Source organism: Strigops habroptila, chromosome 6 (genome assembly GCF_004027225.2).
Source record: "Strigops habroptila isolate Jane chromosome 6, bStrHab1.2.pri, whole genome shotgun sequence".
NCBI lineage: Eukaryota > Metazoa > Chordata > Aves > Psittaciformes > Psittacidae > Strigops > Strigops habroptila.
Window position 1 is genome coordinate 16,137,819 of NC_044282.2, and position 16,075 is coordinate 16,153,893.

A 16,075-nucleotide genomic window follows, 5' to 3' on the forward strand; every position below is an offset into this window, starting at 1 on the left:
TAGGATTAGCTGAGTCTGGCCACATAAAGCAGCCAGGAAACAGTACTTCAAAAGGGAGAATGGAGCATGCGCTGCCTGAAACAGTACACTGTTTCAAGCAGTGCGCTGTTTTAAGTGATCTTTGCTCCATCAGGCATAGGTTTGCCCAAGTCAATTTTTGATGCAACTCTTAACTTTTTGTAATGCAGTTCATCAGGTGGAAAAACATCCAGTACCACATGACTAATTCCCTAAGGACCATCAACAAGAGCCCTGCGCAGCCCAGCGGGAGGAAGAGTGGCTCTAAAATCAAATCCTTTCTTCAGCTTCAAGTGAAGCTAAGAACAGCAGAGAAAAGGACCCATTCTTGGTACCTGGGATAGGGCCAGAGCCATGTCCTACAGGCTTGCATGACAGCTGGGGACGACGATAAAGGTCCAAGCCTGATCGTGTGTTTTCCATCTTGACACTGGTTGCAGTAGAGGTCTGAGCAGACGTTGTGAAAGTAACTAATAGGGATGTTTCATTACAGTGTATTATGCTTAGTGACCAAAAAAGAGGACTGCAACATTAACGGAAAAGTAATAGTCCATGTATTTCTACCATTACAATCCACAGCAGTGGGAAGCAATAACTTAAACTCAAAACATTAAGACTGTGTGAAATAAGAAAAACCAAAATCTCATGCCTTAATTGCTGTCTTTTGCTAAACACAAATTGGAATAATCTGAAACCAGAAATTTGTATCTTCCATTCAAGATAAAATTCTCTCACTTTTTCACAGACCTGTTTCATGAGGCCAGACTCTTTAAAAATCACTTTACCACACTTTTGCCCTTCTTTCAGGAAAACGTATCAAATCCCCATTCCTAGAACACTCAGCAAGAAGAACCTGCTGCGATGAGAACATCAGAAGCAGGGAATTTCAAATCCAGAAGTTTGAAACTGCTTATCAGTCTTGAACTTTTATTCTGATTAGATCTGCCCTAAAAAAGCTTCTCCACAGTAACTACATCAGTATACTACGTTGGAAATGTTCTCCACAGACAAACTTGTGCTGGTAGTCTGGCTTAGCATATCTGCTTGAGAAATGTGAGCTCACGCTGACTGCATGCCTGCATCTACCATGTGAGCTCTCACCAGAGCTCTTCTGATGAAGATCATTCCCCATCACTTTTAGGACTCACATAACTAGACTGACACATGTTTGTAAAGTACAAAAATAACATTTCCAAGTCCTGGTACAGATCATTTTGAAGTGAAAGAAAATATTTTTTAACAACTGTATTTTTTAACTCCATCAGGGCCTGCAACTTTATGACCTGCTCTTGCAATGTGCTTAGCATGTTCTCAGATCTGTCACACTCATGACACGTAGGTACTCCTACAGGTGAGACAAAGAGGAGTTGGCACAGAGACAAGTGAATAGTAACAGGAGAGCTTTCAGCAATTCATACTGCTCTCTTCTGTGATTACACCAGGTAATAGAAAGACATATTACTTCCACATACAGCACAAGATCTGAATCTCCAACCTCTGCTTTTTTGAATTCTCAACTCTTCATAGGGAGAGCTATTGTGAAAGTCCCAATACTGTGTTTTTCTGCCCCTGGGTCATGCCACTACAGGTGGAAGCAGTAGTCCCTGCACCCGCCACACAGATTCTGTTCAGATGCATCTCCTTGCAGTTTTTAGCTTGTGTATTTTTCATAATGAACAATGCAATAAACACTGAGTGTTTGCAGTGTTAAATCATGTTCCCAAAGGGAGTAGTTTGTATAACAAGATAAAATTATCACATTATAATAACTAAATATGCATCAGTCTAAAGCATGCTTCAATTAATCATCAAAAGTTTGCACCGCCTCTTTAGGTCTTAATTAAGCAGAATGTTTGGTTGGGTTTTTTTTTTTTCCTTTCAAACCAGTGCGAAGGAGCTGCAGAAAATTGTTCCTCTTAAACCCAATGAGCAGCAGTTTACACTAATCGATCTTATGTGGAGCCATAATTTGAAGAGGTGGGGGAAGAGAAGGCAGGCAACTAGTACAATGGAGTAAATCCATCAATCACCTACAGCTCTGTCCCTTTATCTAAGCAACCCAGCATGGCCTACAGTGATTAGCAGGATGATTCTAAAATCCCTAGAATTCTGGAGTTAAATCCTGATCAGTTTGCTAACTTTTAGGCTGCAACATTCTATTAATACCATGAACTAAATGACACATATTTTCAATTTTAACTCCAGTTTCAAGAATTTGGGTGAAACTAAATTCAGTTACAGCTCTAATCCTGCAGATTATGAGGATCCAGGGGCAAGTACTCCAAAACCTTACTTTCCACATTTCCTTGCAAAAAATTCAGCAGGAGAAACTCAACCCTTCTGGCAAGAAGAAAATATCACTCTTGAAGGTGCCAAAGCCCAGTACAGAAGTAGTCCTGTTGTGCAGAAGGAAGACCAAGAGGGTTCAGGGTTTGGGACTGCGATCTCAAAGGGTACATGCCCTGGACCGAGTAAGCCTGTGTGAAACCTGTACCTTTGCTGTTGTTGTATCTGCGATCAGATACAGAAAATGTTTTGGCACCCCATCCCTCCTCAGTGTCTCCTCATCACCCATCTCTTCCTGGTACGAATCTCCTTCCACCACAGCTATCAGAAGCCGTGTCTCCCCACTACTGATTTCTTCTGTTTTCCTCTCTTTTTCTCTTTGCTGCATCCCACCCCCTCACACAGGCAGTCTGGATCCCAGGTTTTTGGACGGAGAGCTAGAATAGTCCTTTTAACCCTTTGTTGGGAACTACGCTAAATCCACTGACATACATCTTGAAAGTTTAGCTGTTTTCACCACTACTTTCTAACGAAAAGCTGCAAACCCCATTTTAAAGACATTAGATCTTAACTTGACTCTAGTGTCTGCAGCATTAACAGTCAAGGCTCACTGTTCCCACTGGGACCTACCAGGATTTCAGAATGGTTAATTCTGAGTTACCCGCCTGCTGCTCCTGAAACCTCAGCTTGCCACTGAAGAAAACCAAGTAGCATGTATTCAGATTTTTCATCCCAAAGCAGTTCCTGAGGTTGATGATCCCAAGCAAGGCAGAAGAACCATTAGAGTCAGTTTTCTTACACCCAAGATGCTTTATCTGACTAATCTCTAACTAAAAAATGAACAAACAAAACTCCTGAGACATTGCTGCAGATCCCTTTGTGACAGCACTTAAGCACTGATCCTCTAAATAGATGGGGGGTGTGACAAACTTAAGGTACAAAAAGTACCTTGGGAAAAGTAATTACAGGAGGAAGATTGAAAAAAAAGAGCTGACAACAGAAAGCTTGCTGCAGCTATTGCTATGGAAATACCTCAGGGGCTCTACAACACGTTTCCTTTTAAGGATCAGTCTCTTAAAGTTCACTACTCTGCCAATAAAGCAAAGTGTCCCAGCTCCTTTTAAAAAAATCATTTTAGGGAACTGCGGCTTGCCCACGTTTTCTATGCATGAGTTGAGGCACATTCTCATGCATGGTTCAGTAAGGACTGAATGCACAACATAAATAAAAGCTGGCATTTAGGCAGGTTTTAAACATGCAAACAAAAAGGCACCTATTTCAGCTAATGGGGGGGAACCCCCCAGATATTTTGAATATATGCTATTAAAGTTCATACATGGACTTTGTGATTTTCTTTTTAGCACAAAGGAAACACTTAGCCCTCAACAGAGAGCAAAAGACATCAACAGTGGGCTAGATGGGGCAGGCATCCTGGCAACCATCGGCATGTTAAAAACCAGGCACTAATACCCCTGCAATCAGTGTAAACCAGGTGATGTTTCAAACTGAAAACAGGAGAAGGAATTTGAACAGTAGCGGCTATAGGATTTGTTGCAGTGGTCTTTACTAGAGAGCTAAACCTGCAGTTAGAGAAATTGTTAATGCTGTTCAGTAACTGAAATAAGATTTGAGAAATACCGAAGAGGGATCCAGAGCATAGTAAAATGAAAGTCTCCTCAATATACAGACTTAATTAGATCTGATAATATGGTCTTTATTTAAGGCAAACTGACACTGGGTTCTGCCTGGAATCAGACTTCTTGGTAATGCAGTCAGAGAACCAATTCCCCAGTGAATTTCGACAGATGATCTTGGAATTCATTTTTACTGCCCTGCAAACTACCATTTAAAACATCTTTTGTGCTTCCAGATGCCTCCAATACAATTTAAATATTGAGAGAGGTTACAACGGGCAATTCCAGAGTGTTCACACAGCAGAGACTCTGTTTAATCCCACATGTTGCACCAAGTTAACCATGTGTACTTATATTTACAAAAAAATCCCATAAACTTTAAATCTAAAGTTATGTTAAGCTATAACACAGAAAATCAATTGCTCCTTTCTATAAAATACCTAGTTACTTGCTTTAGTATTTGAATATAACATTTGCTTGCCAACTTAGGTCACATGCCTGTTTTACAAGGTAGTTAGCACTGGAAATGCTTCCACTCCCCCTTTAAGATATTTTGCCTCAACAGATACAGTTCCCTCCAGCCCACTCCTCCTTCATTTTCACAAGTTTCTGATAACTTTTGGTATGACCCCAATCATTACCATTTGGAAATCATTGAACCAAACAATATGTAGAGACTCTGATCTGCAGGTTGGAGGATTTAAATCCTATTTCCTTTCCCAAATACTCATTACCTTGTGAAAACCCTGGGAAGGAGCATTACTTTTCCCTTGTATTTCTTTCCCCTGTGGAAATCTCAGTCAAGTGAATAGCATCATCCTCTCTACCTCCCCTTCCACCTCATCCCTTGACAGTGACCTTCCCTCACAGCACAGCATGGCAGGGAGCTGGTTCTTCTTTGGGATGCTTAGAACAGCAGATGCGCCCTGTGCATCACTTGTACACACAGAAGGAGGCAAGAAAGGGAAGGGTTTTGCCAACACCCATGCTCAAAGGCTAGACCAACCAGCAGCTGTACCTCCCCTACCGAAGCACTGCATTGGGGATCACAAGAGAAAGTAAACCAAAGAGCACTCTTTAAAATACGGGGAAACTGAGACACCATAGCCTCTGGCAGCTGCTGCAGGTGCCAGGGGAAGGAGGCAGCAAGTACTCACCTGCACTGAAAGAATTTTTTGCATTCTTCTTTGACTAGTCTTGATTTTAGCCTTCCTTCATCCCATGTAAGAACAGCCGCCAAACCTGCCTGAGCAAAAGGGCAGTCACCCTAAGTGCCCTCTCAGATTTACCACTAAGGGCGGCAGAATAACTTGGGATGTTTGCATGCTGCACACTACAGCCACATATCCTGCACAGATGTGGTGGTTTTTTATTTCTAGGTCATTCCTGGCTATTGCACTTCTGACAAAAACCCACTTTCTTTACGGTGCTGTGTAGAACATAAAGAATCTCCTAACACCAAACAGAACTAATTTTAGTATCAGTTTGTTGCAATGGGTTGCACTCAAGACTAACCCTGAAGATCACTCAGAACCTGCTGCCCCCAGTAAATGTAGCTATCAGCCTGCTGGACAAGAACGATGGTTATCAGCCACAAGGAGACTATTACACTAACTCTCTGGAGGCTGCACTGACTTCTTATTTGCCTCCAGATGCAGGTCAGATGGCTGATGTTGACTGATAAAGTCCCACCCGATTTGGGCACTGCCTGAGTGTGGGCTACCTGCCTGCTGGTGCTCTTGCAAATAGCCTCCAGATCTGAGTAAGTGGCATCCTTCTTGTGGAGGCTTCCCATGACTGGATTTAGTGCCCGGCACTGACAAGTCATAACCTGAGTCAGTGCACCACAGAGGGCCCATGCATTTAACTCAGCCTTTTTCAGGTGCAGTTCTCGGGTACAGCAAGGAGAGAGTGTCTTTATTGAAGCTGTTCATACTTGGTCAGGTTGAACTCTAATGTTTTCCAGGGTTGTATAAGCACATTTTAACCTAATATTTCATTTGACTAAAACAGAGAGCTGAACAGCTTGGAGGTACAATTTTAGCCAGACTGCTCAAAATTATTTGGTTTTCAAAAGAAGGAAAAAAAAAAAAAACCCAAACCCCCAACACAAAAACCAAAACTAAAACCCACGCAACACTTTCCTGTAAAATCAGCATGGTGGGGAAAAGGTAATTTTGTTACTGTTCAAGGTTTTAGCTTGTTCATACAAAAAACAAATGCAGACAGGACACTGTTCTAAGTTTTCCAATAAGCTCAAGAAAGACTTATCTGCTGAAATCTTCAGTGACTGCTTCCTAGACACAGTTGAGGACCATTACTCCTTCCTCCTCCTTCTCAAGCTGGTAGTGATTTTCTGATACCAAGAATCACATCTGTCCCCCTGGAAATCCTGTTTCCCTTGGCTTCCTGACTCTTTCTTATCCCACTGCTGCTTCTATTTGTGCAACTGTTACCTCAGTGCACATTGCAGGGTATCCTTCCCATTTCTCCCTTCAGGCTTCTGTGAGCAACGCCTGTGCTCTGCTGTTTCTCTTCTCCCTCTTATCTGTATAGCATCTTATCTGCAAAAATTATTCAACTAATAACTCATTGTGACTGTTTCTTGGATTTGCTTATTCTCTCCACACCACTGCTCTCCTGTTTAAATGAATATCTCAGCCTGTCTCTCTGACACTTTTTTACTGGTGCTGACCCTTCAGATCAAGATCAATACAACAAGAATTTAAGTCTTAATAATTTCTCCCTGAGTGCTCACTCCGTATTACTTGCTCAATAACAGTAGACTGCACCATCATCTTTCCTGTCCTTCAGGCTTATGATTTAAATATCATTTCCATCCGTAGGCACTCTCTTTTGAGATATATTTAAATCTTGTAGATTTTTCTCCTGTATAGTATATAAAAGCTTTCTGCATCCATCCACAAAGTCTGGACTCATCCTGATCCTCAGCACCTCAGTCACTACAGTGCACCACTACCTGGTTTCCTCTCTGGCCTGTAATGTAACCTTGTTCTATGCGCATTCACTCTAAATGCGTGCAAGAGCCCTTTCTCTGCCAGCATTTTAACCTTGAAGCTCTCTCTTGGACTCTTTCTGCCTCTCCCTGCTGTTTCCTTTCTTTCTTTATTAACCTGAACAAACGTAAGTTGCTTCTGTTCTTGTGGCAGGTCAGCCACAGCCCTTCTCACCCCCATGTTGAAAATGTTGACTTTCAGCTTTAGCAATTAATGATGTGAATCTTTTTCATTTGCCTGCTCAACTCAAAGAAGTGCCTTTGTGCTGTTTCCAAAGTCGTCCCTGTGCTTGCGAGGGGCTCTGAGAAAACATCCCCAGAGTTACTCTTGTCTGGCTTTGTATCACTCTGAAGTTTTCTGCTTTGATGTAGTGCCCACAGAATGGTGTCAAAGTGCAGTGCCAAGACCACTGCCTTGTACGCTGGCTCTCCTGGCTCCTTTGTACTCCCTTTTCTACTTGTATTCACCAGTTGTTTCTTGCCAGGCTCTTTGGGTGATCATGACTAGGGCACCTACGCCCTAAGATAAAACAAAACAATTACTACTGATGCTTATTGCAAATCCCACAAAGGTTGTGGTTCTCCTCCCTCTCTGGTCCTACCAAACTTTGCTCTCTAAAACAAAGGTGAGATAAATATGCTCATCTGCTCAGAAGTCATGGTAATCTAGTGCTCATTACTGATCATAGGATAAAGTCAGAGGAGGCAGAGATTATGTATTCATACCTCCTATGCAAGTAAAACAATGATATTCATTAAGAATTCATGCATTAAAAACCTAAAGTTGGAAAATACTTATGAATAGCCTTCTCTGCACATTACCCTTAGCATTACATTTGAATATGGGATCACACATGGTAGGTAGACAGGCAAAGAACAGAAGGCAGTTGACTTGGACGAGGTTCCCCTGTGTCCACTTAACTACTGTTGCAGTAATTTGTTTTTCTACTTCACAGCTCCATCTCCTCCTGCTTGTCTGATGTCATAAAAATCCAGCAACTGTGGCAGTTTGCACAATGCATGTTATAGCCTTGTGTTCCTGTACTACAAATTCAGCATCCTAGATTCATTCGTGACTCAGATTGGAGGAGAAAATAGCTTGGGATGGCACAAGCCCCTGATTAAAGCTTTAGGGCCAAATCAACAACAGCTGAGGATCCAGCCCATATGGCCCGAGATCTTTAGCTGTGTAAAGGCTGCAGGAATGGGCCCAAATAGCTTTGGTAATTAGCAAATATCATATAAAATAGATGAAAAGTCTTTGGCAAGGAATGCATATTGAGTAACAGTTGAAAATTTTTCATAGCATATTAGTATACTTCTTTTACAGATAAAACTCAATGGCTTAAAAATAATTTGGGAGGGGCGACTGTAGTTTATCCCATGACTGTCAGCAGGCAGATGCCGCCTTGGACCAATTGGTATTTTACAGTTACCTTTAGTCAATGCAACAAAGGGCAGAGGTGACCACCTCACACCTGGGACCTGATCCTACAAGCTGTTCTGCCTCTGCAGGAGCATCCTCACGCCTGGGGGGGACTCTTCAGCCAACCATCTCCCTGTGCGCAGACAGCTATGGCTCTTGGGTAGGTATGGCAAGACACCCTGTGCTCCTCGGTGCCTCAGTCACCCAAGAGAACCCAGAACAACACCCAGGGACATCCGTGGAAGTAGGACTGAGCCTGCTTCTATCTAAATTTACCAATTATCACACTGTGTACAGCAGTAAACAATAACACAGCAATTAATCACCCTGGTGTAGCCGTTAAGAGTTACTTTCACAGATTATGATAAACTGCATGCAGTGTGGAATACATCATTTTTCATGCAAACTCAGGAATGGCATGTTATAAAATCACTCCTGATAAAAATCTAATGAAAATGTAAAACATGTCAGTGCAGTCTCCCGGGTAGTCATGATCATATTAAACCCTCAAGAGACAACGGTCAGATTTCAATAACAATCAAGAGACAGTTTTCCCAGGATGAGCTTGTTAACCTGATATAAAGACATGATATTGATTTGATGGCTTTGACTCTTCCACTGTTTCTTTCATGGAGCCTATTTTTAATTTAATCATCTTCCATTAACTTATTTAAAGCCTTCATTCATCAGAACAAAATCTTTTTTTTCCTAAAAGCAGATGTTGTTGAAGTGCTGAGAGTATAATCCAGCGTGCTGAGAGTCACAAGCAGCACAAGTCTGTTGTCATTGCATTTGCAGAAGTTTTTCAAGAACACTAACAAATAAAGTCACTCTCTAAAGTCACTCTCCCATTCTCCCTGCAACTATTTTTAAACACTTTGAAATCAGCCCCATCACTAAGACGTCATGATCTAGCAATCTCAGGACATGTCAATGACAGTAGCCACTTTTAAATTTTCATTAGGATTTACCTGCTGGTGGCTTTATGAAAGGTGGTGGAATTAATGGGACAATAATAGGTACATTCCCGTGATCCTTCGACCCTGCTGGTGAGTCTGATAGTCCATTTCCTGTGGCAAGCCCTGGGTAGCTTGGGTTTATATTGTACGGTGAAATAACACTGTCCTCAGGTAATTTTGGTTTTGGCAAAGAATTTTCTGTAAAACACAAAGAACACATTGTACAGTATGACAACTAGATTTCTTAAATGCTCCTACATACTTTCACCAATCTGCGCGTTAAATTACTTACCTTAATATAAGAAGAGTGCACAATAACCGCTATATATTTCACCTTTTAAAAAAATTGATACTTTCCAGTATTCTTCAGAAATGCTCTGTTTTTTAAAATAAAATTCACACTATGTTGGGGGTTTTTTGGGGTTTTTTTTTTTTCTAAAGGCAGGATTATTTCCTTATGCATATCCTTAGTATGCCTGGTTTAATCAATGACACCCTATTCCTGTCCTTTACTTCTACTGCTTGCATGGTGATCACAGTGTACTGCAACCCCACCAACAGAAGCAGCATAAACTGAAAAATAAGAGAATTCCTAATTCTCTAGCAATAATACCAGCAGTAGTAATGGAAAGGATTTAAAGAAACAATATAGTGAAATTACAGCAAAGTGTGCATGAAATGATTACAGTTGTTATTCTAATTCTCTAACGCCAAGTTACCTCAGGATTCTTATTTGTAGGAATTTCTCTAATGCACCTCAGTTAGCTGTGGGGTAGGACTTAGTTCTTATTATTCCCTCTCCTCCCATTTCTCAAAAAAAGAAACACACCTTTTTCCCTCCCATAGACTGCATACACCAAAAATTTCTACCTGCCACAGGTATTCGACATCTTTGGTACATAAAACATATGATTCAGATCATGTGTCTATAAAAAAAAAAGCATATCACAAATTTCATCAGGCATAGACTGAAGCCACAAACCATTCAATAAAAGATCTACTTATTAAAACATAAATAAATGAATCACATCACTACATAAGTACAAGTTTTTTCAAAGGTGGCTTAATGACATCACATTTTCAATTAAAAAAAAATATTGATCACCAATGTCACTACAGAACTAACAAGCTGCAAACATTCAATTTTAACACGATTTGGTTATTTCACCTTTACTTCTAATTTTTCTACCTTTTTCCTAGCCATCTCTCCTTCAGAACTTGTCTCTCTGATATCAGTGCTCGCTGCAACACTCACTGAATACAGAGCTGCTGCTGGCCATCAGAAAGAAAACCCAAACACAGCTGGCCACAAATGTAGTTAAAAGTGGCAGTCCAAGAATGTAAAAGTTGCTGCAATTTCCTGTCTTTACCTAACCTTTGTGGAACTCTTGCTGGATAAGTCAAGATGCAGCATTCTCTTCACTCTGATGACAAGTCCCTACCCACTCCCTGCAATGCAGGAGTCAGAAGGCAGCAGCTGAAGGGCTCAACAGACTGGATCCCATCCTTCACATTTTGAACCATGAAGATCCAGCACTGTTCCAAAAAAATTCCATCCCTGGAGAACTTCTACAGCACTTGCAGAAGACAGCATTGTACAAACATTGATGAGGACCCTTTCGTGAATGTTCACACTCATTCCTACACGTGTTATGAATATTCCAGCTCAAAATTTTCCAGCATTTTAAAAAGCCATAGCCAAAAAGCCTTAGTTTTGACAGTAAAAGGGTTCCTTAAAGCCACATTGCTAAGAAAGTGCCCCCTCTTTTTCCCAGCTGCAAGCAGTTTATTAATACCACAGGTACAGGACTTTCAACTGACTCACAAAAGGTATTATTTGTGAAGGTATATTAGTAAGTGCCTACCAACAGTAATTTTAAGTGATTTTCCTCATACCCTATTGGCTTCCTCATACCAGAAGGCACTCTGCAATACCTTTATGTAAACCAGCCACAAAGCAAGCAGCAGAACATGCTTCCCAATCCATGCCAATTCCGACAGGTTGAGATATTAATCCTTCTTTGCATGAACACAGAAACATGAAGTCTCATTACCTTTAAGAACAGAAATGTGCTGGCGGCTTTCCCCATCTGCTGAGTAGTTCCTGAATTCAATATCTTCTCCATCTTTCAATTCAACCTTATCGTAACCATACCAGCCAAGGAGCTCATTCATAGTGTTTTCTGCAAAGTTCTGAAAGAGAAAAATTACCTACTTATTTATGTAATCAATAACCATTTGGAAAGAAGGGAGGACTGCATAAATCGAACCGTATCTGTGCTACACGAGGAAGTGTCAGGTTTGGCCCACCTCCTCAAAGACTAATGTTCGTTTCATAAGTCAAGTGCGTAAAGTGTAATGCATTTAAATCTCTGACTGGCACATGTAATTATGACAGAGACTCATATGCCTGTAATTTTAAAAAAATGAAAAGGAGAGTTATTTATGACTTTTGCTCTGGTATTCAATGTCAGAAATACTTTAACATACATTCGTCATACAAACTTGTCTGTGTTGCCATAAAATATTTAAGACTGCAGCAAGAGAATAACGGAAAACCAGGAATTTTTTTCAGCCAGCAGTTAATCAATCTTACTGTGCTACAATCTTTTCAGCTGGAGCAGGTCACTGACACAATTACAGTTCCTTGAGATGCCCATGAACCAAATCAAATAAAATCACAGCGAAGACATTTTTCCTCGGTTATGAGCCCTTACATAGTCAAACCACTTAAAAACTCTTCACCATGAAAGCTTTTTACCATAACGTTTCATACAAACATCTCTTATATTTGTTTAAGGAAACCTTTCTCAGTTTTGCAGTATTTATTTTCAACCAATTTCCAAGCAGCCGTGTGGTTACATTCTATGTTTGCATAGAAATGCAAAATACGGAACATGACTGTCATAACTCTGAAATTCTATTAAAAACACATCCTCTAGGTCACGTGGCAAAAATATTTCTGCAGAAAATGCTCATTACTGGGCCAGGAGATTTAGCGGAGTAAGTTAAGAAATCTGCAGCCAGGCAACAGAGCTTTCAGAAACCAAATAGTGCCACGGAGCTCTACAGCTTACGGATTTAGGAAACTACCAAAGGAAACCAGCTAATGAATTATTGTGATGGCAAAGATCAGCTTAAAGTAGTATGACAACTATAAAATGAAACGAAAAAGCCACACACAAAGCCTTTCTATTTGGTCTCTGTTTTTTTACCATCATTCTTTCAAAATAAATTCCAAATTTAATTTTCCTGTAAGATCTTGACATCTAAAATAATGCTGCTGATATGCACCATCTCTCGGGACTCTGGCTACCAGCAAACGAATAAGGAGAATATGACACCAAATCAAAACAAATGGTACATGTCAAATTTGCACATTGCTAGATTTTGTCTAGTAACTGCTCTAGCTTAATTTTGAGTGGGAGCAAGTCTAATGATAGAACACAGCAACCCTCCAGTCATTTAAATAAATAAATAAAATTAATCAGATGATAATTGCTTCCGAATTCAAACCTACAGCAGGCGCTCTGCCCCAGAACATCAGAGCCCTGCACTGCTCCTGGCTCATTCATCACACCAGATTGCATAGGTGTTCCTGTCACTCAAGGAGCGCTGTAAAACAGCTATAAGCAATAAACACAAGCAATTTGTACTCTTTCAGGAGTATCGTCTGTGCAATTTGCCACAAACGTACATTTCAGGAAAACAAAAACCAAAACAAAACCCCACAGTAGACCTCTGGAGCATCAATTTCCTTTTGTTTTTTCCCCCTTTCATTTTCACTTGACCTCCTGCTGGAAGTCTCAATTCCATGGCTGTTCTGTACTGCCTGGAATCACCAGAAAACATTACATCGCTCCACCTCTACCTCTACTGTAAGCATTTTAAGTATGAGAGCCCATTACGTCTGAACTATGTCACTACTAGAGTTTGCAATGAGTGCAATACAGTGTCGTGGCTAGCGCACACACTCATTTCTAAGATACATATTTAAACTCTCATTTGAATGAGGCAGTGTTGTGTTCTAAGTATTAGCAAAAACGTGCAATTTTTCTAAATTTTCTGGTTGGTTGGTTTTTAGCTTTTTAGAAAACTTCTCTCTCAGCACAGAACCTGTCTCTAACCCATGAGAATCCAACAACGAAATGACCTGGAGATGGGAAGTGAAACCCCACTACTGCAGCTCATCCAGAATGACCTGGATGAGTCCATGGTGGCCCAAAGGCAAGCTCTGCCAGCCTCCCTTGCTTTGCTAAATTTCAGCCATGGAGACGCAGCCCTAGAGACTAATCCAGCAAGGTAAGAGACCAATTGACAAAGTCTTCCTGACTTAAACCCCATGCAACCAAATTAATTGAGTAGCTCTAAATTTGCCTCCTGTGGATGCTCTGTGTTTTATTTGTACTGTTGTTCAACTCAGGCAATGAGTAATTTCTAATTACTTGTCAAGGAACATGTAAGCAAGGTTATATGTATGTTTTTCCTGAATGCATACGTCTCTTCAGAATCTAGTCAAAGTGACTAGATTTGGTCTGTAACGGCATAAAGTTTAAGTACCTTTCAAGTCTTGTTTTTTCTATCCATGATAAGCGACACACAAAAATGAACACTCATAATGACAAAAATACAAATGACTTTGAAATTACCTATCATAGAAACTTGACTCTTAAAAAAAAAAAAAAAATCCTTGGGGTATTTCCTACTAAACTCAGAGTACAATGAGGTTGCATATTAGCAGTCACAAAAGTAAGCACCTTTTTAACACCGTGATTTCTCAACAAGGATGCTTGGACAAAGAAAAAAAATAAATAGAATTAAGCTACTCTTTCATAATTTATCTTTCCTATTACAATGGTGATCACTCTCAAACTATCCTCTTTGTGGCTGACAGCCAGAGCTTCATTACACAGTACTTTATGCTTAGCAAGCCTAAAGGATGATCCCATCCTTATCAAGCTGGTAGTCAAAGTTGAGAGATGTTTTCTTCAATACTAATTCTCTCACATAGATAGGCATTCACAGAAGCACATCACCTTCTCTCAGACTCCTGACTACAGCACCCATTTGCAGCAACATTTAAGATCCTGTCAGTCAAGTTGATGGTTATCACACAGGTAATGTCATAGAACCATAGAACGGTTTGGATTAGAAGGGACCTTAAAGATCATCTAGTTCCAACCCCCTGCCACAGGCAGGGACACCTTCCACTAGACCAGGTTGCTCAAAGCCCCGTCCAGCCTGGCCTTGACCACTGCCAGGGATGGGGCAGCCACAGCTTCTCTGGGCAACCTGTGCCAGCGCCTCAGCACCCTCACAGTGAAAAACTTCTTCCCAGTATCTCATCTCAATCTACCGTCTTTCAGTTTAAAGCCATTACCCCTTGTCCTATCATTACCTGCTCTTACAAAAAGTCCCTCCCCACGTCCTTGCTGAAGCTGCTAACCTGAAGACGACCACTATTCTTATTTCATTGTTTCCATGTATTACCTCTTTTTCCATTTGAATGGTAGGCCAAATCTATGTGGATTCAAGATACAGTAACAAGATGGGATTTGTAAAGACCAGTGTGGTGGCAATAGTCAAAACACAAATGATGAGACAAGACTAATTTTCTCTGTGTGAATGCAGAAAAAAAAAAAGGGGGGGGGGAGGGGGTGCAAGAAAGACCAGTTCTTGATGAAGTTAAGGGAAGGAAGCAAGACAATTAATACATAACCTGTACGTGCAGAACAGAACCTCACTGGAAGATGTACAAGCTTCAAAGGCTTAGTGAAAGGAAGGGTGACTGACCACAAAACCAGTGCTTCAGAAAAGCAAGAATGGGGGATCAACCTGAGGTTGAAGCAGAAGAGCAAAAGAAGCGCTGATGAAGCAGGCTAGACAGGAATCAATTGAACTGAAAGATGATGGACCTCCCAAAGCCCAGGGAGAAGGAGAAGTAAAGATGAGTATGGATGACCAGATGGAGGATGTGCAGGTAGCTGCATTCCAAGCTTTTGCAGGAACAGGACAGCAGAGGTACTGAGCTCATCCATGCCTACTTTCAGACTCATTCCCAAAAACAATGTGGAGGGTCTGCAGGTTGGAGGCTGTCACCCCAACCCCACAGCCCTGCCAGAGGTCTGGGATGATCTGAAAGACCAGCACCCCAGGGAAAACCCAGCCCACCATCAATAAAATCCAAGTCAGCGACCACACTGCTAAGCTGGGACCCTTGGGTGCAGTACAAATCCCACTGAACACAATGGAAACCTTGCAGGGATCCATGGATTTCATTGCAAAATTACAGCACAGAAGCTAGCTTTGCCCTGCGCAGGAGGCAATGCTCAGTCCCCTGCGGGGAAACCAAGAGACCAAGCCTTGGTGCCGCTCAGAGCATGCCAGCAGCATAGCTGAGAAGACAAGCACCAAAATCCTGCCCCATATCCTTCTGTGCTCACATCGCACTCAGCCTCTTGTGCATGCACCAAGCAGCCAGGCTCCCAAGGCTGTGGTGGAAACACTGATAACCTCTTCAGCTGCCAGTGCACTCAGGCAGTCAGTGAACATCCTCCCGGAGCCAAATCTCCCAAGTTCCTCTAGCTGACAATGCACCATCGCAGCTGCCTAACTGCCAGGCATTCACTGTGGCTACAGCACAACCAGTGCATCCCTGCCAAAGAAACCGGCCCAAAAGTGCTCCAGTGGCCACAGCCACACAACACCGCCAACGCCCTCCCTTCCTAATAGACAG

General features: G+C 41.5%; 1 protein-coding gene across 2 annotated transcripts in view; it reads right to left on the reverse strand.

Moving 5' to 3' along the window:
• The window catches only part of SOBP (sine oculis binding protein homolog), a 118,161-nt gene that overhangs the window by 96,608 nt on the left and 5,478 nt on the right, over positions 1-16,075 (reverse strand). For both annotated transcript variants that reach the window (XM_030490544.1, XM_030490545.2), the window contains exons 2-3: positions 11,394-11,532; positions 9,352-9,537 (exon numbers count right to left, since the gene is read on the reverse strand). In XM_030490544.1, coding sequence (XP_030346404.1) covers positions 9,352-9,537; positions 11,394-11,532 — 325 coding nt within the window. The remainder of the gene's footprint in view (positions 1-9,351; positions 9,538-11,393; positions 11,533-16,075) is intronic.